The sequence below is a fragment of the Sinocyclocheilus grahami genome, unplaced genomic scaffold (assembly GCF_001515645.1).
Source record: "Sinocyclocheilus grahami isolate Dianchi unplaced genomic scaffold, SAMN03320097.WGS_v1.1 scaffold447.1, whole genome shotgun sequence".
Lineage (NCBI taxonomy): Eukaryota > Metazoa > Chordata > Actinopteri > Cypriniformes > Cyprinidae > Sinocyclocheilus > Sinocyclocheilus grahami.
The window spans coordinates 578,560-600,152 of NW_015505626.1; the positions used below are offsets into that span (position 1 = coordinate 578,560).

Below are 21,593 nucleotides of genomic sequence, written 5' to 3' on the forward strand. Positions count from 1 at the left end.
AAAATTTACTTTTATCTGAAAAGAGGACTTTGGACTACTGAGCAACGGTCCAGCTCTTTTTCTCCTTAGCCCAGGTAAGATGCTTCTGACGTTGTTTCTGTTTCAGAAGTGGCTTGGTAGCCCTTTTCCTGAAGACGTCTGAGTGTGGTGACTCTTGATGCACTAGTCAATCTTCAGTCCAGCTTCAGTCCACTCCTTGTGAAGCTCTCCCAAGTGTTTGAATCAGCTTTGCTTGACAGTATTCTCAAGCTTGCGGTCATCCCTGTTGCTTGTGCACCTTTTCCTACCCAATTTCTTCCTTCCAGTCAACTTTGCATTTAATATGCTTTGATACAGCACTCTGTGAACAGCCACCGCTTTCAGTAATGACCTTCTGTGACTTACCCTCTTTGTGGAGGGTGTCAATGATCATCTTCTGGACCATTGCCAAGTCAGCAGTCTTTCCCATTATTGTGGTTTCAAAGAACAAGAGATACCCGGAATTTATACTCTAGAGACAGTCATTTAATGAAACTCAAATATAAATATTCTAATATTTTGAGGTACTGGATTTTTGACTTTCATGAGCTGTGAGCTCTAATCATCAAAAAAAAAAAAAAAAACGTTTTAAATGTTTTACTTTACATGTAATGAATCTAGAATATTTCACTTTTTGAAATAATGTCCAAAAAAACGAAATTTTTCACGATATTCAAATTTTTTGAGATGCACCTGTATATGTGTGTGTGTGTGTGTTTTCAATTAATAGATCTTTTTAAAATTTATTTCAGTTCTGAAAACGAAAACATGTTTGTCATGTAAGAGTTGTATTTAGATCACTGTCTGATGAAATTGGATCCATTCATTTAAAAAAACCCATTAAAAACGCAGGTGCCAAAATGAGCGCGACTTCATTGACCTTTAACTGGCATTCAGCTGTAGTTTACTTCATCTTATACGCACCTGCAGTTTCTCTTTTATATGTTCCCTCTCACTATCTCTCTCTACGTGTCCACACACACACACACACACACACACGCACGCGCGCGTACAGAAGGACTGCTGGTAATGCATAGACTCAGATCATGTTACCTATATGTATATCTGGAACACATGAACTCAGATGCTCTCAGCTGTGTTTCCGCTGACTGTCTTTGCATCGCATACTTTTCTAGACGTTTTTAGACTTTTCTAAACACTCTTCTTTACACAGCACAGCTCAGACCTTGTTAAAGAAAAATGGGAGTCTCAAAAGCATGGTTTAAAAGTTAAGCAGTAAATACTTTTTGGTTATCCCAAGTCAAGGATTTCACCTTGCGTTAGTTTGAGAATCAGTTTTTGGGAAGGTTATCATTATTTTTGCAATCATTATCATTATAGTTTCAGCTTGAATGGGAGAAAAAAAGCCTTGTAGATGTTTTGCTGCCTTCTAGTCTTATTAGAATGATTGTATTTTAGAGATGAGCACACATGAAAACTGCCACAATGTCTGTGTAACTTAGTGAAAGCAAACTGATCAATTGTGAATGTTCACTTGCTTTACAATGTAGTTTGTGAGCATTTTGTGTACACCAAAAAATATTATTTAGACACTTTCTGAGTTGTCTAGCTTGCATGATCAGACTTTCCCATCATTCTCCGCAGCAGTATAATTAATAAAAAAAACAATTAATATTTTTTATTTTTTGCTGTACCACTTTTTTGGGTCAGGGTCAGACAGCTCTCAGATTTCATCAAATATCTTAAATTGTGTTCTGAAGATGAACGAAGGTCTTACGGGTTTCGAACAACACGAGGGTGAGTAATTAATGACAGAATTTTCATTTTTGGGTGAACTAACCCTTTAAAATTCTCTTGATTTTTATAGAAATTAAAAGGTTGCTGTTACAGCTTTTACAATTAAATATGCATTAAGAAAATTATTTTAAAACTGTATTATTGTATCATTTTTTTACCTTTTATTTTTAAAAAACTTTGTTTTGCATAAAGAAAATTAGGCCGGTTTTAAAGATCTTTTTGTAAGTTGTATTGTTTAATTAATCATATTTAACCTACAAATTCTTATCGACATTTTTATTTTTAGGTTATTTTTATATAGGTTATATTCTCAGTTTGGTTCTTTAACACCCCTGTGGACTGTTTGTTGTGGTTTCTTCCCCTTTTGTTGGTTTAGCCCGTTCAATCATTTGTTAATCACCTCATTGTGCTCACCTGTCTGCCCCTCTTTATCCACCCTATATCAGTTCCTGTCCATTGTGTTCCAGTCTGTCGGTTATTGTGAATGTTACCCCGAGTGTGTGTCTGTCTCTGCCTAGTTATCGCTACATTAAATATCCTTATTTTGAATCCTTGTTGTCCTCATCATCCTGCCTGCCTCCACACACCTGGTCCGTGACAGAATAACCGACCCTAAAGTAAAGTATAGCAGCGTCTTTCCCCTCGTTTGTTTTGCCGTTTTTTTGTCAGTTTTGATTTTGTTTTTGTATAATGGATTACCCGCCTTCCAAATCCTCCAGCTGGAGCAGGGGGAACGCTCTCTTGAGGACCACACCCATGACTTTCTGTCCCTGGCTCACCTCACGCACTACATGGACAACTGCCTCTGCACGTTCTACCAGGTGGGACTTAACGCCACCACACGAGCGCAGTTGTCCGGGGAAGGTCCTCGAGAGAGCTTCACCACCTTCGTCGAGTGGGTGCTGGTGTCCTGCAAGTCCCAGCTAACTGTGGGCATCGCTGACGACGACAATAGCCCCACTCAGGACCCTGAGCCCAGTCCACCAGCTCCCCGTGGTACGGAGCATAAACCTGAGCCCACCGATGACGGAGAGCCATTTCCCGCCGCGATCCACGAGCCAGAGCAAAGCCCCACGGCTGAGAAGAGGATCGCTTCGGATGTTGAGCCCAACGCGTCAGACCAGGTGCGAGAGCCGGTGACAGTGCCCACCACGAGGTAGCAAGCCGTGGACGGTGTGAGCGCGGAGAGGAGCTCCGCCACCTGCATCATGGCTGTGGGTGAGCAGAATATGGAGGGCGGTCAGTGCCAAAACGAGGAGGAGAGACCTCTGGATCCCCTGTCGAGCCTAGGAATGGCTCCCGATCCCCTGTCGAGCCCTGGAATGGCTCCCGATCCCCTGTCGAGCCGCGGAATGGCTTCCGATCCCCAGTCCAGCCCAGGAAGGGCTCCTGATTTCTCATTAAGCCCGGGAAGGGCTCCTGATCCCCAGTCCAGCCCGGGAAGGGCTCCTGATCGTCAGCTCTACCTTGGTCCTCAGTCGCTCCGCCGCGGATCTCTGGACCTCCGCCTTGGTCGCCAGAGCCCTAGGCTCCACCCTGGCCCCCCGGATCCTCGGCATCCCCCTGGATCGTTGGCTCTCCGCCTCAGGCTCCTCCTCCCTCCGTCGGCTCCACCGTGGGCCGCTTTTATAGCTGTGGCCAGGGTCCCACCTGGCTCCTCCTGCTCCGGTTCCCTCCTGTCGTCTCCCTGGCTCCTGCTTCCATCGTCACCTCCCTGGACTCTGTTAGCCGTCCTCCTCCTGGAAGTCCGTCCTCCGCCGAAACCTCCACCTGTCTGCTCTGCCTGCCAGCCCTTTGCCTTCCCCTGTCACCATCTCACGTCCTCTGCTTTGTCCTTCTCCTAGTCCCTCTTCGCCCCTCCCTCTGTTTCTACGGTGCGAGGACGCACCTTCCGGGAGGGGGGAGTAATGTAACACCCCTGTGGACTGTTTGTTGTGGTTTCTTCCCCTTTTGTTGGTTTAGCCCGTTCAATCATTTGTTAATCACCTCATTGTGCTCACCTGTCTGCCCCTCGTTATCCACCCTATATCAGTTCCTGTCCCTTGTGTTCCAGTCTGTCGGTTATTGTGAATGTTACCCCGAGTGTGTGTCTGTCTCTGCCTAGTTGTCGCTACATTAAATATCCTTGTCATCCTGCCTGCCTCCACACACCTGGTCCATGACAGGTTCTCATTACCGAAATAGAATAATTTAATTTGAAAAAAACAAAACAAAGGAAATACACCAAATTCTGGCATGATGTATAAATACTTTACAATATTTTGAATTTGTGCATAAATGTGCTTATTTGCCATGAAAATAAAGTCACAATGCAATGCAATTTGAGAACTTTTTTCTTTTGATTTGCTTTGACATATGAACCGGACGTGTTCTTGACAGGTTTTTCTAGATTCCCTCTGACAGATAGACTTGAGGGGTCTTGTAAGGACAGACGAATATGAAAGAAAATTGAGGGAATAACGCATGTAGGAGGAAGAAAGGGATGTACAGAGAGAGTGATCCGTGCTTCCCTGCGGCAGAGTGTCTTTATCCACAATCTGTCAAAGAGCATCTGTCAGTGTTAGTGGGTCACTCGTTGTTTTCTCTCTTCTCTCTCCTCTTTTATTTCTGTTCTAGATGGAAAACACCGTTCATTGCTGTCCTTTCTGTCTCTCTCTACCTCATTTAACAAATGATCGAATAAAACATGTGGAGCAAACTCATTAGTGAGAATTAGGACTGGGTGATTTGGAACAAAGCAGAGAGAGAATGAGAGAGTGATATAATGAAAAGCAAAGAAGAGTGGCTTCCTAAAGTAAATTCCATTAAATTTCTTCATAGAGAAATGGATTTGAACAATGTCAGGCACATTTATTATGTTGATTTTTAATAAAAATAACATATTATAATAACTGTTTAATTATTTTTGAATGCTACAAAAAACTTGTAAAGTTTTTACCATGAACTTTTTAATAATTTACTTCGGCTGCTTTTTAAGTGACTTGTACAGTGAAATGTTCTCACTTCTTAATCCTCTTCGTCCCACGTGGAACATAAGGCCGCAACTAACTCTCTCCATCTGGGTCTGTCCTGGGCTTTGTACTGTGCTTCCCCCCATGAGAGCCCCATGTGTACACAGTGAAATGTACAGATTACATTTTAACATTAAACTTCTGAAATATACAGACAATTCATTAAAATACTTGTTTTAATTTACATACATTTTATACAACAGTAATATTGTCAGATTCTGCAAAAAGTGAAAATTATACATATTATTTATTTATTCATTAATATTTATTTAATTAATTAATTTGAGTAAAACTAAATAATAATTATTTAATGTGTATTTATGATACATTTATTACTAGCCTTGGCAAGACAAAGGATTTTGTCATTTTATTTAAAAAATCAAATAAAATTGCCATGCCCAATTCCAGCACAACGCAACAGAATTATGATTTTAGACCTGGAAATGACAGTGGAAGTTTTGACCTTTTGAAAAATTATGGTTTGGATTTTTGGATAATTTTTTTTTATGCATATTTACCCACTGTTAGACGTTGTTAGTAGGCATATGCAGATATACTGTATGCTTTTGTAGAAGACAAAACAGTATGATTTCAACATTGTATTGGAGAATTGAAAGGAAAGGTGAGAGGAATGTTGAGGTAGAAAGAAAGGCTTAAAAGTTCATGGAGCTGTAGATTCGAGACGTTTCTCATTCCTTTTTTGGCAGTTTTGGATTTCTCTGGTTTATTTTTCATCCAGAAAAATGTAAACAAATAGAACCCGTTGCTTACAAAAGCAGTCAGATGGTGACAGGAGAGAACCGTGTCTGTTCTTGTTTTTCATGACTCTGTTTCAGCTGTCAGCCGCATGGGCCGATGTGAGGTCATATGGTGTGATATCACTCTACACACTCTCTTGACATGGGCACACACACACACACACACACACACACACACACACACACTCACTCACTCACTACACTGAAAATTACTCTTTAGCATCTGCATAACAATGCTCTGCATCCTACAGTAGTATCACGGTGATGTGTGGCACAAGAAAGCACTTTTTTCAAAAAATTTAAAAAAATCTGTAAAGTGCATAACTGTATTGAATATGCACTTGTAGTGCACTACAAATGTGTGCTTACTGATAATATAATATTAATGAAATAAAAGGTCACTTAAGTGTATGTGATGAGAAACACTTTCATGACTATGTTTCTTAACACACTTAAGTATGCTTTTAAAAAGTGCGCTTTGTAATAATGTCAAATTAAAGTTTTATTTTAAAGTACATTATCATGTTTTTTTTATCTTTAGTAATGGTTTAAAAAGTACACTCATTTTGATGTGTTGACTTACTAAAGCACATGCAAAGTACCAACCTGTTCTCATGAACGTGTGTTTTTCTGTTTTTATTTGGCATACTATTTATACGCAGAAATTGACTTTGGCTTGCATATGGTTTGCAATTGGTAGGTTTAGGGGTGTGTGGTAGGTGCGTATTATATGTACACTAAAATGCGTATTATATGCACACAAACAAAAGGCATATCATATGCATGTGAAAACTGCGTATTATATGCACGTCAAACATGTGGGTATTGTATGCACGTCCAAAAGTCAGTTTCTGCATATAAATATAGCATGTAAAATACAAAAAACTAATTGTGCTATAGATTGGGCTCCAAGTACTTGATTTTAAATGAACTGTTATTCGATATTACGATATATATTGTTAGTATATTAACATCATCATTACAAATGTATAATTACACATATATTTACTTGACATACAAGTTTCAATAGAAATTAAACTAAAGTATATTTTAATTTATAATAAATGCTTGTCAGCATATTTGGCAGTACATTTTAACAATATGTTTTAAAGACAATAGATGTATTTATGAAATTACGTAAAAGATATATAGCCTACTTAAAGCCCTACTTAAGCCTGTCAAAAAAGCAAAACTAATAGCATTTAATATAAATTTAGTCTGCAATAAATTTGAATTAATTTGCAATTAACATGCAATTAGGTGTCCACAAACATTACATTCAGTTCGCATTAATTTTTTTTAATGTATAAATATATTTTAAGTTATATTTAAATAGATAACTTCTGTAATAGTACTCTTTTTTTGAAAGTATTCCAAAGTACTTTTTTACAAAGGGAGTTTCTCTTTATTCTGCTTTCACTCATTTTGACTTTTTCCTCCAGCAAAACAGCTGAATTCATTGGGATTGCTTTCAGAAATTCAAAATGAAAGATTTAAGATCAGAACAATGAGATTTGTTTCTGAATATTGTAAGCAAACACTGTCCAGGCCCTTTGTTGTTGGGTCCAAACCGGTTCAAGTTCGATTCCACCACCCCCTCTTCGAACATTTGTATTAGACTCCTTTTCTGGTTTGTTTTGTTGTTAGCTGTGCATTATTTATAATAGGTTAAAACTAAAAACCTCTGATATTTTCTGCTTTCTGTGTGGATTTGTTTTCTTGGAGAAGTAAGGTAATCCATTCCTAATAGTCACTGGAATGTTTAATCCTTCAAACGTGGCCTCCAACTCCCACACACACATATATACACACACACACAGACTCATGTTTTCTGCATGATCTTTTATCCAAGCTGTTAGAACCTGGTCTTTCAGAAGACTCTATTCCTAAACAGAGACTTTTTGCATTGTTCTAATCTTCTGAACTTGTAGTTCCAACTGAACATCACAGAAAGTTTGGTCATTTGCAAAGCTAACAAAACAACAAACCAAACCCTGACTGTGAAACCTGTGGAAAACATACGTCTAGTACGACTCCATAAGCCAGCGGGAGTCGGAGGGGCCTTATGTAAACCTTGACCTTGTGTTCTTCTACAAAATATGGATAAACACTCATTTGCTTGGTTTGTTAACGTACCGCTTCCTCTCTGGGTTCATGGGGCCACATTTCCACTGAACCTCAGCCAAGAATGACTCGCCGAGGAGGGCTCACACACACACACACACACACACACACACACACACACAAATCAAATATTGAACCAGTGTTCTTAGACTCCAGACATACTGTGCAGACATTAAACTACCTTTGCACCATGAAAAAACATGCAGTGTGTTTGTTTGTCTGAGCTTGACATTGATTGTAACTGGCCAGTGCTCTAAATTCAGAGATGATGGACTTTCTTCTGTGTCTCTTTGCAGAATTATCTGGGTGAACAAAGAATGTGTGTTTGGGTGCATGCATGTGTCAAATCTACTGTTTGTGTTCAGGGTGGGTGATATGGCAAAAATATATCACAGTTTCTTCAGGAAAGATCACAATCTTATCACAATGTTGGTTTTTAAGACTAATTTGCAAGTTGAGCAGTAAAACTAAAGTTTTCAATCTTATTGAAGACAAGTAAACAACAAAGAAATAAGTGGCAAGCATGAAACAAATAAATACTATAGAAAAAAGCAACCCAGGCTCATTCGAAATACGTGCCTCTAAATAAATTTCTGCAGTTATTATGTACCTTACTGCATGTTTCGCGGCAGTTTCAAAGTGAAATGTCTAGTGAGTGGCACTAAAACGCGGGTTCAATGTGTGACCCTGGCACATTTTTGTTACATTGATATAGGTACGTATTGCTGTGTTTGTATTACGTTGCTTCAGGTACGTATTGCGGTGGTTAGTAATTCAAATATCTAGGGAGTGTCACTAAAAGTTCATGCTCTATTGTGTTGGAAATATCCCCTACACCAAAACCAACCCTAAACTTAACCAATAGTGTTAACAAATGCAAAAGTGATATAAAAATGCATTTGTTGATGCAGCCATGCTATTTTAACTTCCTTATGCGGATTTGAGCTGTTTTGTTGAACCGTAGTTTCACAGGGTTCGTACCAAAGCACTTCATTGTGAAATACACCTGTTAGGCTTTTTGTAACCATAGCTTTCAGCCATAAGCAGATGTCATCAGGTGGTTCCCAACCTTCCTTGAGTGTTTCAACCCTTACCACAACACTCTCCAGTTGGTGGGTCGGCAGTGGTGGCCAAGTCACTGCCCATCTGCTCATGACTTCCAGCTTTCTTCCTCTCTCTTGCTTCATATCCAGCATGAAGCTCGCTCAGCCTCCTCTCTTATACTATGAGCAGCATGTTTCTTGCTCTTCTCGTCCATGCCTAAAGCTGACATCAGCCGCCATACTGATTTGGATGGAAAGCCTCTGCAACCTATTTCCACCGGAAACAGCCATGCCTGCCATCCTTTGTCTATACACTCCTGAATTAAAGGCTGATACTTCAAGGCCTTCCTCTCGTGAGCCTCCTCACAGCCCTCCTCCCATGGCACAGTCAGCTCAATTAAGATGATTTTATGGTCTTTGGCTGACCACAAGGCGATGTTTGAGCGAAGAGCTGTGGACCAAGTGTGGACCACTTCCGGGAACTGCAGCTTCCTTCCAATGTCGACTCATCCCCCAAGAGCCTGTGGCCTGCAGCAAGTTTGATTTTGCTAATGCCCTAATTGATCTATCGGTAAGCTCCGCCTCCCTTAGTTACTTTTGCGAACTTGGACAAACAAACGGAGTTGCTAACTGTGTTACAATGACAGCTGTCAGTGTGAAAACCTTGTCCCTATATCTTTTTGATAAATTTTGGACACAGAAGGACCACCATTCAAGTGGGACTTAAATATGCCATGGAGGGATATATAAAAGATTTTAAAATAAATATTGTGGGTATTAATTTGGAAGCGAGGGTTTACAGATCACAATGCAAGTGGGAGAAGCCTCATGCTACGTTCGTCACGATCACAGATAACGACATCCCGGATCAACACTGTTCATGTATCGCAGGGTACGATTAAATTAATTTACATTTAACCAGTTTAATATGAAGAGACAGTGAAATGTAGACCTTTGTTTATGTGTTTTTGCCCTACACTGTACAAGACGTGAGAACAGTCCGCTATTTAGGTTTGTATGGACTCACTAACTTTAACGTTAGCTTTTAGCCATTAATGTTCTGAAATGTTCTGAAAATTGTAATTTAATGAGATTATGACAATAAGAAATGTAATGTTTTTGTCTTCATTGGGGGGGGGCACATAAGTACCCCAGGCACATCGTTTTTCCATTTTTGAAGCATAAACCCCAGAAAAACGATGCGAGCTTCGGATCTTCCAATGTTTCTCTATGGCGCTGAAACCTACAGATTTCTGAGTTCCGCTCACTGTGCAACTGATGCTCGACTGCCATTGGCTCATCTGCGTTCGAGGGGAGGGGCTTACCGATAGGTCAATTGCGAAGGGCCTGCCTCCCTCCTTGATGAAAGTGATAGTTTCATTGCCTGTACTGCCTGGCCTCTTCTTGCACCTCTCTCACTCAAGTGTATCGGCAAGGGACAAGAGCACCTTGTCGTGGCGCCACCTATATCAACCTTGGGTTAAAGATGTTTTACACCCTGACAATATGTGTGCCAGTGTTCCCTTTTGACCATAGAGCTTGCAATACGGGTCCTCCCTCAACCCCCATGTGTGCAGATGAGAGGGTGAAGGAAGGGTGTCACACACAGAGTGCAGCAGGAAGGAGATAGGGTAAGGCTCCAGTCTCCATAGCTCTGCCCATGTGATCTTATGCTTGGGCAGATCCCATTTTGTCCATGCTCCCTGGGATGCTTGTTCCACTGCTCTGGACATACGCCTCTGCTCCTCTTGAGCTCGGATTTCTGCCTGAGCCATACCTCACCTGATCGTAGTCCTAGCATTCCCAAACTGTTGGAAATGTGTCGACCCCAGGCCTTGCCGTCCTGTGCAGGTGTTGCCAATGATGTCGCGCAACTATGGACCTATCGATCTTCTTCAACCACTCTTCTGTTTGCTTCACAGCATCTGCAACATTGGCACCATCTTTCAGTGATGCATTGAACCACTTCCCCAAGCACTTTATGGGGCTGTCCTCAATGGATGGCATGACCTCGCCTTCAACTTGGAGGCCAAACTTACTTGTGACTCTGCCCTTCCTGATGACCATCCTTCTGGACTTCCTGGCCTTAAATGACAACCTCGCTCAAGTGGCTACATCGTCCAGGGTTTTCAGTACCCATCTCACTTGAACATGTGTCACAGTTGTTATTGTTAGATCATCCATAAAACCCTGCAGCACTGGCTGAATAACACCTGACTCCAGGATGGGGCCTCGGGTTATGCCTTCTGCTGCTGTTATTAGAAAATTCATGCCCATGATAAAGACGGTAGGGGAGATGGTACACCCCGTTGGGATTCCCTTCTGAAGTTCCTGCCAGTTGGTTCTCCACTGGGCTGATGTAAACCTCAGTTTAATCCCCCTTAGCTAGCTAATGATCAGTTCTTGAATAGCAGCTGGAATGTGGTAATGGTGGAGTCCGAGCTGGATGAGGTCATGCGGAATAGATCCATAAACATTCGCTAAATCCAACCAGACCATTGTTAAATTGCTTTTTTTCTGTTTGGCCTCTCGGATCAACTGGCTGATCATTAATGGAAAAGGAAAGGAAAGGAAGGAAAGGACGTGACGTGTGGCCAAGTGTGGTGTCCCATACTTGGAATTTGTGCTCTGCATTTAACCCATCCCACACACAGCAGCGAGTAGTGAACAAACACGCACACACACACCGTGAACACACCCCCGAAGCAGTGGGCAGCTAATGCTGCGGCGCCCTGGGAGCAGTTGGGGGTTCGGTGCCTTGCTCAAGGGTCTCACCTCAGTCGTGGTATTGAAGGTGGAGAGAGCGGTGGTCACGCTCTCACGGGAACCACCTGGCGTGCAGACAGCCACACCAAGAGTGTGTGATGTCCAGCTCCACTGTGTGGCTTAGCACTAAAAGAGCAATCCCTAAAAGAGCAACATGGGTGATCGCGTCTTTTTAAAGATGTCTTATCACCTGTGCGTTTCTGGATGTGGTCGTTACCTGGCGCCTTTAGGATGGTCACGATCGCTGCCTCATGTGTCTGGGCATTAAGCATGCAGAGAAAGCGTTCGTGGATGGTGCATGTTCTCTGTGTGGGGACATGACCATCTCGGAGTTGCATAAAAGACTCTGCTATGTCAAATGTGGCGGAGTCCCTCTGCCTCTGCCGCGATCCAGCGTTCGTCCTGGCACCCGGGGCATCGCTGCTTCTGGTGGAGTCAGAGGGGATTTGAGGATCATGGTGAGGGCTTCTCCCGAGAAAGTTCCTCACCCCTCAAGCGCTCCGCAGCCGGTGCAGCTGCCGGATGTGTGCGCTGGGCCCTCTGCAGGACAGAGTGTACCGCCCGTATCCTCCGGTACTTCCCCTGACGACCAGATGTCAATCGCTGCATTGGAGGGCTCTCTCTCTCTCTCTCTCCAGGGATGACGACTCGGCTGCGTTGCCCCCTTCGGGTTCGTTGGTGGGTTCTCAGCGCCCCCCTCCAGTGCCATTCTTTCCGGAAGTGCATGAGGAGCTCACGAGATAGTTGAAGGCACCTTTTACTGCCAGAAACAAATCGTGCAGCTCCTCCTTCCTCACCACCCTCGATGGCGGGGCCGCTTTGGGGTACACAGGCATTCCCTCGGTGGAGCAACTGTGTCCCACGGCCGCTACCACTCTGCGGAGTGATCCGTGTCTCCCCTTGCGGGCCTATAAGTACTCGTCAGGTCTAATTGGCAGTGCTTACAGAGCTTGTGGGGAGGCGGCCTCTGCCTTTCACGACTTGGCATTATTGCAGGTTCATCAGGCCAAAGCCCTGAGAAACCTGCACGAGGGTGGTCATGACCTGGCGGTTCTACATGAACTGTGTACTGCGATGGACCTCGCACTCCAAGAGACGAAGTTAACTGCACAGTCTCTGGGTTGTGCGATGTCCACCTTGGTGGTCCAGGAGTGCCATCTCCGGCTGTGTCTGGCCGATATGAACGAGCATGATAAGGTGCAATTCCTGAATGCTCTCGCAATCAGTTGTGCGCACACAGGGACGTGGTGCTCAGACACCTCAGCCAGTTGGGTCTTCGGGTCAACTGGGAAAAAAGCAAACTCGTGCCAACGCAGAGGATCTCTTTTCTCGGAATGGAGTTGGCCTCAAGACAAAAACTGTTTCAGAGGCTACTGGGGCATATGGCTGCAGTTGCTGCAGTAGTTCCGCTCTGTCTGCTCCATATGAGACCGCTTCAGCACTAGCTCCATGGCCGAGTCCCGAGGTGGGCGTTGCTACACGGCACTCACCGGGTTCAGATTACACCGGCCTGCCCATATACAACGGGCATGCAGTGTCAGGGGTGTGGACAGGTCCCCAACTGCGTTGGCATATCAATTGCATCGAGTTGCTGGCAGTGCACCTTGCCCTGAGCCGCCTCAGAGGGTGCCTTCAGGGCAGAGACGTACTGGTCCGCACGGACAATACTGCGACCATTGCATATATCAACCGGCAAGGCGGTTTACGCTCTCGTCATATGTCGCAACTCACCCGCCACCTCCTCCTCTGGAGTCAGAAGCATCTGAGGTCCCTTCGTGCCATCCACATCCCAGGAGTGTTCATTTGGGCAGGGAGGACAAGGAGTAGGTCTCATTAGTGGCTCCATATTGGCCCAACAGGACCTGGTTCCTGGAACTCATTCTCCTTGCGGCAGCCCCCCGGCTGATTCCTCTGAGGAAGGATCTGCTTTCTCAGAGATGGGGCACCCTCTGGCACCCGCATCCGGACCTGTGGAAACTAAATGTGTGGAGGTTTTAGGTGACCTACCCCAGGAGGTAGCACTCACTATCGCTTCAGCACGAGTACCGTCCACGAGACGGGCCTATGGTTTGAAGTGGAACCTGTTTGTCAAATGGTGTTCCTCTCACCGAGAGGACCCCTGAAAATGTTCGATCAGAGCCGTGCTTTCCTTCTTGCAGCAAGGGTTGGAGTGTAGGCTGTCCCCCTCCACCCTTAAGGTTTACGTTGCTGCTATCTCTGCACATCACGACCCCATAGAGTGGAGGTCGGTGGGGAAGCACGACCTGGTTGTCAGGTTCCTTAGGGAGGCCAGAAGGTTAAATCATCCTAGGCCCCCCTCCTTACCCTCTTGGGATTTAGCATTGGTGCTAAGAGCTCTACAAACTGCTCCCTCCGAACCTTTGGAGTCAGTCGAGTTGAAGTTTCACTCCATGAAAACCCTACTCCTGACTGCATTGGCCTCGATCATGAGGGTGGGAGACTTGCAGGCATTTTTGGTCGACAAATCGTGGCTTGAGTTTGGGCCGGCTGACTCCAGTGCAACACTGAGACCCCAAGGTTCCTACCATTCCCTTCAGGGACCAGGGGGTGAACCTGCAATCGCTGCCCCTGGAGGAGGCAGACCCAGCCCTGACTTCACTCTGTCCTGTATGCGTGCTGCGACAGTACGTGGATGGAACTCAGAGCTTTAGGACCTCAGAGAGGACCTCAGAGAAGGCCTCAGAGTCTCCAAGCAGAGGATGGCCCACTGGATAGTGGATGCCATCACCTTGGCCTATGAGGCACAAGGTGTGCCCTGCCCGCTCAGGCTGCATGCTTACTCCACTAGGGGTGTCACATCGTCCTGGGCACTGGCTCGTGGTGCCTCACTAGCAGATATTTGTAGAGCTGCAGGCTGGGCGACTTCTAACACGTTCACTAGGTTCTATAGCTTACGTGTTGAACCGGTTTCCTCCTGTGTTCTCACCTCAAAAGGGTAGTGGCACTGAGAGGCCCGGTTCAGAGACGGCTTGCGGCGTCCATAACGCCTAGTTCTCCAGAGAGTTCCCTAACCAGGTAAACCCTGTCGAGTCCTCCAGCACTCCGGCTGCCGGATGTGGCGGAGCGTCCAGCACCAGGCCTTTCATCCAATGAATTCCTGAAATCTGGTATGAGGTTAGTGCCCATATGAGTGACCCTGTTGGGATCCCATATGTGTATTTCCACAGTACAGTCACTAGGGTCGTGTTTCCCCTGGCAGGCTACGCTCTGCCATCTCTAGATGATGCAGCCTGAGCCATGTGTCATGTACAATAGGACCCTTTTGGGTTACTCCACATGAGTAAATGTCCGCCTCTGGGAGGAGGTGACTCTTCCAAGCCTCTTCCAAGTAGTAAGGGCACGCTTTCCCAGTATTATCCAAGTCCTACTGTTTTGTTTGTTCGAGGAACAGCAGTAGTCAACCTTCCCTGTGTAGAGCCCGGTCCTATCGTCTGCCTTATAGGAAGTGTTCAGGAGGCGGGGCAGTTCAACACTATTCAGCAATAACAAAAATGAAACACAAATGTGTCGTTATTGCTTATGGCATATGGTTGAATTGGATCATTGAAGGTCAGTAGCAAAGACATTGGTTAATAAACACATACATAATTATATTTGTCTTATTTAACATTTAATTATTGTATAATATTCTGAGTTTGCATTTGACTTTTTTTTCATTTTGAGGAATACTGAATCTATTTTTGTGCAGGTAAGATGAGTAAATACATATTTAGTCTAGAACAGTGGTTCTCAAACCTTTCCATAAAGTACCCCCAGCACTGCACATTTTGTATGTCTCCCTATATCTTACACACCCACTTCAGGTCTTGCAGTCTCCACTAATGAGCTGATGAGTTAAATCAGGTGTAATAGATGAGGGAGACATACAAAATGTGCAGGGCTGGGGGTACTCTAGGACAGGTTTGAGAACCACTGGTCTAGAACTACAGCAAGCATCATGTTCACACTCGGGACCAGAGTCTGCGCAGTTGCGAGCGAAGTGGAGCCGCGTCCCGCCAACACTCCCGCAGAGTCGATCGCAAGCATACGCCCCTGACCCTGTTTTAATTAGCCTGACTGCTCCAGTTTTTGTCTGCTGAGAGGATTGTGTTAAAATAAGGTAAATACTCCAATATCCTCCTAAAGATCCCGAAAAAGTCAGTTGGCGCCTCAGTTCACTCAGAGAAGCTGTCAGTCTCAGCTGTCAATCATGACGTCACACTCCCATTTTTATACCATCACTTAACTAACTAAAACCAAAATTATTTAAAAAACGAACACTTGAACTTACATCAGCGTGATAAAATCTACATTAAATGACAAAAGCCATCTGTGGAAAAAAATTATTTGAAGTGAAATTTAATTATTTAGTTTGTCCCATTAGATTGCATGGAGAGGGTGAAGCAATGGCTTCACTTTTTAAGACTCGTGCGGCACACTTGCTTGTAATGCGTTGCTACACTGTTCAAGTCTGATATAAAATCATTGGATTAGTGAGTGTTTTTCCACATTCATCACATGAGAAAGCTTAGTTCACACAAATGAATCTCAAAGCTGGTTATTTTGTCAATGATCTTATTAATGGTGCTTTCTGTTGTCTTGCTTATGGTTAGGGATTTGCATTGTGTGACTTGTTGAAAAGAGGTGTGTTGTTGCTTTTCTAATGGCTTAAACAGGCAAAAAATCCCACAGATTTATACTGAGCCGTTGAGACTTGAGGCCAGTAAAAACACCTAGCAATTATATAACAATGCACTAAAAATACTCAGAACGACCTCGCAACCATAGATATGTATATACAGTACATATCTATGATAGCAACGTTCCAACCTCCCAGAACACTGTAGCATCGTGGCATTGAGTCTGGCAAATGGAAAATCGGGTTAATATACTTCATCTTTTACTCTTTCTTTCTCCAGCATGGGTTGGTGCTCTGGCGATGGGGATGATATTCTTCTGCTCTCCGGTGGTCAGTATGTTCACAGATCACTTCGGATGCCGGAAGACGGCCGTATGCGGAGCGTTTGTGGCCTTCCTCGGTCTTCTCACCAGTTCCTTCGCAACGTAAATAACTTCTTTGTTTTTATCTTTTTCTTTTTTAACCACATGTACATAGTTTTTTTTTCGTGTTGCATTTTCACAGTTCATTCGGAAATAATATGCAAAATGTAAGCTATTACATTACATATTATATTATGATATATGATTATATAAACTGTTGAACTAAACAAATATACCATAAATATATACACAGAAGAAGATTAAATCACTTAACATTTTTCCAAACATTTTTCTATATGTATGTTTTTCTTGGGAAATAAAAACATTCATTCTAAAAATATTTATTAGACTATTATATGATTTTTAAAAAATATTTATTTTTTATGTTTTTGTTTGTCATGCACATTTTTACAAAAACAATAATTTACTTTAAAATATTTATTATTTGGATTTATTTCATACATTTTGAACAGAACTGACAAATAACTATAGACAGAACAAAATTAAATTAGTCAAATAATGTGACGGTTCTAGGTAATGTGACACACAAATGACATTATTTCCTGAAAATGACCCATGCATTGGGATTTTAGGTTTATTTTAATTCTTTCAACCTTACCAAAATACATTTATTTTACCCAGAATGCCCATCCAGCGCTGTCACTCTGCTGTATGGACTAGACAAAGAAGTCAGTTTGCAGGTGTTTCTAAACTTAATTTAAGTTGAGTTACGTTGTACATGATGTATCTGTTCCCTTTACTTTGAAGTGTCTCTGCTGGCATGCATATAGCCATATTATAGTATAAACATCGGCTCACCCCAGTACTTGCATCATAGTGTGCTGAACATTTTGCACATTTGCTAATTCTCAGAAAATATATTTTTTATATATTTTTTCCCCCCAAAGCAGTATTTTTATGTAATATATTTATTATTGTATATTTCTTTCCTTGTGCATTTTTCCAAAAACAATATTTTTCTGTGAAATATTGATTATACAAGTTTTTTTCTGTGCATTTATCCAAAAATAATACTTTTTCTTTAAAATATTTAGTGTTATGTGATTTTTTTATCCTCTTTTTATCCCTTTTTTTGTACTTTTGTCTTTTCAGACAAAAATGTTTCAAAGTGTGTGGCACATTTGTTTGTTTCTCTTTTACATGGGTAAGATGTCAGTCAATAATGTCTCCTGTCTCTCATTTTGTGTGTTCGTGTCTTTGGAGATTGAGTTTTATAGAAATGTTGTGGTCGAAGTGATGGAGGCAGACAAATCACTCCTAAAGTGTGCTTATATAAAAGGTTACAGAAACACGCCAACAGTCTTTTAAGCAAAAGGACAAAAACAAACACACTTAGGACAGCAGGACATGTACGGCAGAACATTTATGTAATCTTTGCTTTCTTTCTCTTCTCTCCTTTCCTTCAGTCTTTTCCTTCTCATGGTTTTCTCACAGTGCCTTCTTTTTGAGGTCTTTGTGCAGTTGGACAGAGTGCTGGTTTTATTCCAAGCCGAAAAAGCTCTTGCTGTTGTTAAAAAAAGGTTGGAAAAAATGGTCAGCCTGCCCTGGTCCTGCTGCATTTAGAGCCTGAAACACTCAAAAAGCACAAACGCTATAGTGCATGCAAACACACATATACACACACACACACACACACACACCAACACACAAACTATTTCCCTCCCTTCCTCAGGCTTTGAACACAAGTGTCTCCTGCAGGGTTGAGTTTCTCTCTTCCGTCCCACAATCCATCATTTACACTAACGTCTGTTTGGTCGTTAACCAAATAATGTGTCCTGCTGGCCGTGTGTTGCACACTCTTTGGCTTTAGGAGTCACAGGTCAGTTGGAAGTGAAATGTATCAGTTTAATAAGGAGAGAACAACATGAGAAATCAACAGTTCTGCTGTAAAAGTGCTCATATCAGTCCTGCACCTTGTATGACTTTATTTCTAGTTAGTGTGCAACCATCTTGCTTATGGACACTTGAGAAAAACCTTACTTTCAAAAAGAGTGCTTTTTATGGGACTGAATGTAATTTTTGTGTCTATTTAAGTAAAAAAAATCTAAAATAGAACTGAAATATTTAAAACTAAATAAACTAAATCTATTACCTAATAACAACTATATAGATATATTTTAAAGAAGAAACACAAACTAATTAAAATGTCAAAAAACAACAACAATAAACTTAAACTAAAAATAAAAACTTAAAAAAATCATACAGACATATTTAAAAAAGAACTGACTAATAAAAATGAAAAAATAATACACTTACATTTAATACAAATAAATAATTTAATATATAAAAAAAATAAAAATATCAAAATGCAACAAAATTAACAAACTTTAGCTAAGATTAGAAGGAAAACTAAAAACATAAAAATAAAATAAATGTAAAATATTAAAAAACTATAATAGTAATATAATAATAGTATAATATTAATAATATTAATAATAATATAATAGATAATAGTATGATACTAAAATGGCACATTCAATACAATTAAGTGCACTTCTATTTCAAAAAGGGCCATAAACATATTTATAGCTTAGTCACATTAAACTGGGATTGAATAAATTGCTTTAAAGGGATAGTTCACCCAAAAATGAAAATTCTGTCATTAATTACTCACCCTCATATCGTTCCAAACCCGTAAGACCTTCGTTCATCTTCGGAACACAATTTAAGATATTTTTGATGAAATCTGACGCCACGCGCTTGCGTCATGGTACTGCCGTGAACACACGTCCACAAGAGACGCAGTAGAGATGAAAATGTGGAATAAAGTGGTTATTTTTGTTTTCTTTGCGCAAAAAAGTATTCTCGTAGCTTCGTAACTTTACAGTTGAACCACTGATGTCACATGGACTACTTTGTCGATCATCTTGGTACTTTTCTGTGTCTTGATCGTGTTAGGACCCTTGTTGTCTATGGGAGAGTCTGAAAGCTCTCAGATTTCATAAAAAATATCTTAAATTGTGTTCGGAAGATGAACGGAGGTCTTACAGTTTTGGAACGACACAAGGGTGAGTAATTAATAACACAATTTTTGGGTGAACTATCCCTTTAACAGTGAAAAAGGGTATAAAGGTGATAGTTTTAACCCTACTGCCTTTCATCAGCATTGTTCTTTTGTTACACTGACGTCCTTTCTTCTCTCCTCAGCACGCTGGGTCTTCGATACTTCACATACGGGATACTGTTCGGCTGCGGATCCTCGTTTGCAAGTATTCTCGTAGCTTCGTAACGTTACAGTTGAACCACTGACGTCACACGGACTACTTTGTCGATCATCTTGGTACTTTTCTGGACCTTGAACGTGGTAGTTACCTTGCTGTCTATGGGAGGGTCGGAGAGCCCTCAGACTTCATTAAAAATATCTTAAATTGTGTTCGGAAGATGAACGGAGGTCTTACAGTTTTGGAACTACACAAGGGTGAGTAATTAATAACACAATTTTTGGGTGAACTATCCCTTTAACAGTGAAAAAGGGTATAAAGGTGATAGTTTTAACCCTACTGCCTTTCATCAGCATTGTTCTTTTGTTACACTGACGTCCTTTCTTCTCTCCTCAGCACGCTGGGTCTTCGATACTTCACATACGGGATACTGTTCGGCTGCGGATCCTCGTTTGCATTCCAGCCGTCGCTGGTGATCCTGGGGCATTATTTCCGACAGAGACTAGGTTTGGCCAACGGCGTGGTGACGGCAGGCAGCAGCCTCTTTTCTATGGGGCTCCCTGTGCTGCTCAAGAAAGTGGTCGAACCGCTGGGCCTTTCCAGAACCTTCCAGATCCTCAGCATCTTCATGCTGGTCCAGTCGCTGCTGGCCCTCACCTTCAAACCGCTCATGCCAAGTGGGATGTGCCCGATGCCAGGCATGGGAATGGACGGAGGCCCCCCGTCCGGCCTGGAGTCGGCGAGCAGGTGGCATAAGGGCCTGGCCAAAATCAGGAAGTACTTTAACGTGCGAGTGTTCAGTGTGCTGACCTATCGGGTTTGGGCGTTCGGTGTCGCCACAGCAGTGCTGGGATACTTCGTTCCGTATGTGCATCTGGTGAGTAGTGGTTTGAGACCATGTAGTGTGTTATTTTAATATTATTTATGTATTGCGATACTATTTGATAATATTCTGAATTAGCGCTTATTTAGTTTTTTTTGTTTTTTATTTTAATCTTTAAGTTTTATTTATTTTGTGCTTTTGTTATTTTCTAGTACATATTTTTATTTAGCTTTAATTTATTTTAGTAAAAACAAATTATTTTAGCATTTATTTAGTACTAAAATGTATTTATTTTATTTTTTTATTTTATTTTATTTTATTTTTAGTATTTCAGTTTTAATACTTCAACTTCAACTTATTTATTTTAGTTTTGTGCCAAGGAAATTTTTATATTTAAAAGAGTTAAAATTTTTCATGTAATATTTATATTTTATTTTATTTAGTTTAATTTTATTTAGTTTATTTAAAGCTGCAGTACGTAAGTTTTGCCTCTTTGTCACCATCTCTGTTTGAAAACCTGGAATTGCAGCTGTTTGCGGAATTATCTTCCTTGAGTGGGTTGTGTGCCGGTGCGGCTCCAGCGCGGATGAATCTAATGTTTAGAGGAGTATGTGTGGCAGTCAGTCACCGCACCGGTGTGGATATTTAAAGGGATAGTTCACCCAAAAATGAAAATTTTTGCTTACCCCCAGGGCATCCAAGATGTAGGTGACTTTGTTTCTTCAGTAGAACACATTTGATGATTTTTAAGTCCAACCGTTGCAGTCTATCAGTCGTATAATGCATGGCAATGGTAACAAAATCTATGAGAGTAAAAAAAACATGCACAGACAAATCCAAATTAAACCCTGCGGCTCATGATGACACATTGATGTCCTAAGACACGAAACGATCGGTTTGTGCCAGAAACCGAACAGTATTTATATAATTTTTTACCTCTAATACACCACTATGTCCAACTTAGTCCGGTTACTTTATTCTCAAATTATTAATGTTAAAGGGGTCATATGATGCGGTTTCAATTTTTCCTTTCTCTTTGGAGTGTTACAAGCTCTTGGTGCATAAAGAAGATCTGTAAAGTTGCAAAGACTAAAGTCTCAAATCCAAAG

At 41.9% G+C, this 21,593-nt stretch overlaps 1 protein-coding gene across 1 annotated transcript in view; it reads left to right on the top strand.

Moving 5' to 3' along the window:
• The window catches only part of slc16a2 (solute carrier family 16 member 2), a 56,175-nt gene that overhangs the window by 11,786 nt on the left and 22,796 nt on the right, over positions 1-21,593 (top strand). Inside the window, exons 2-4 of the mRNA XM_016234216.1 lie at positions 16,398-16,542; positions 19,648-19,698; positions 20,109-20,538. Of these exons, the coding sequence (XP_016089702.1) occupies positions 16,398-16,542; positions 19,648-19,698; positions 20,109-20,538 (626 nt within the window). The remainder of the gene's footprint in view (positions 1-16,397; positions 16,543-19,647; positions 19,699-20,108; positions 20,539-21,593) is intronic.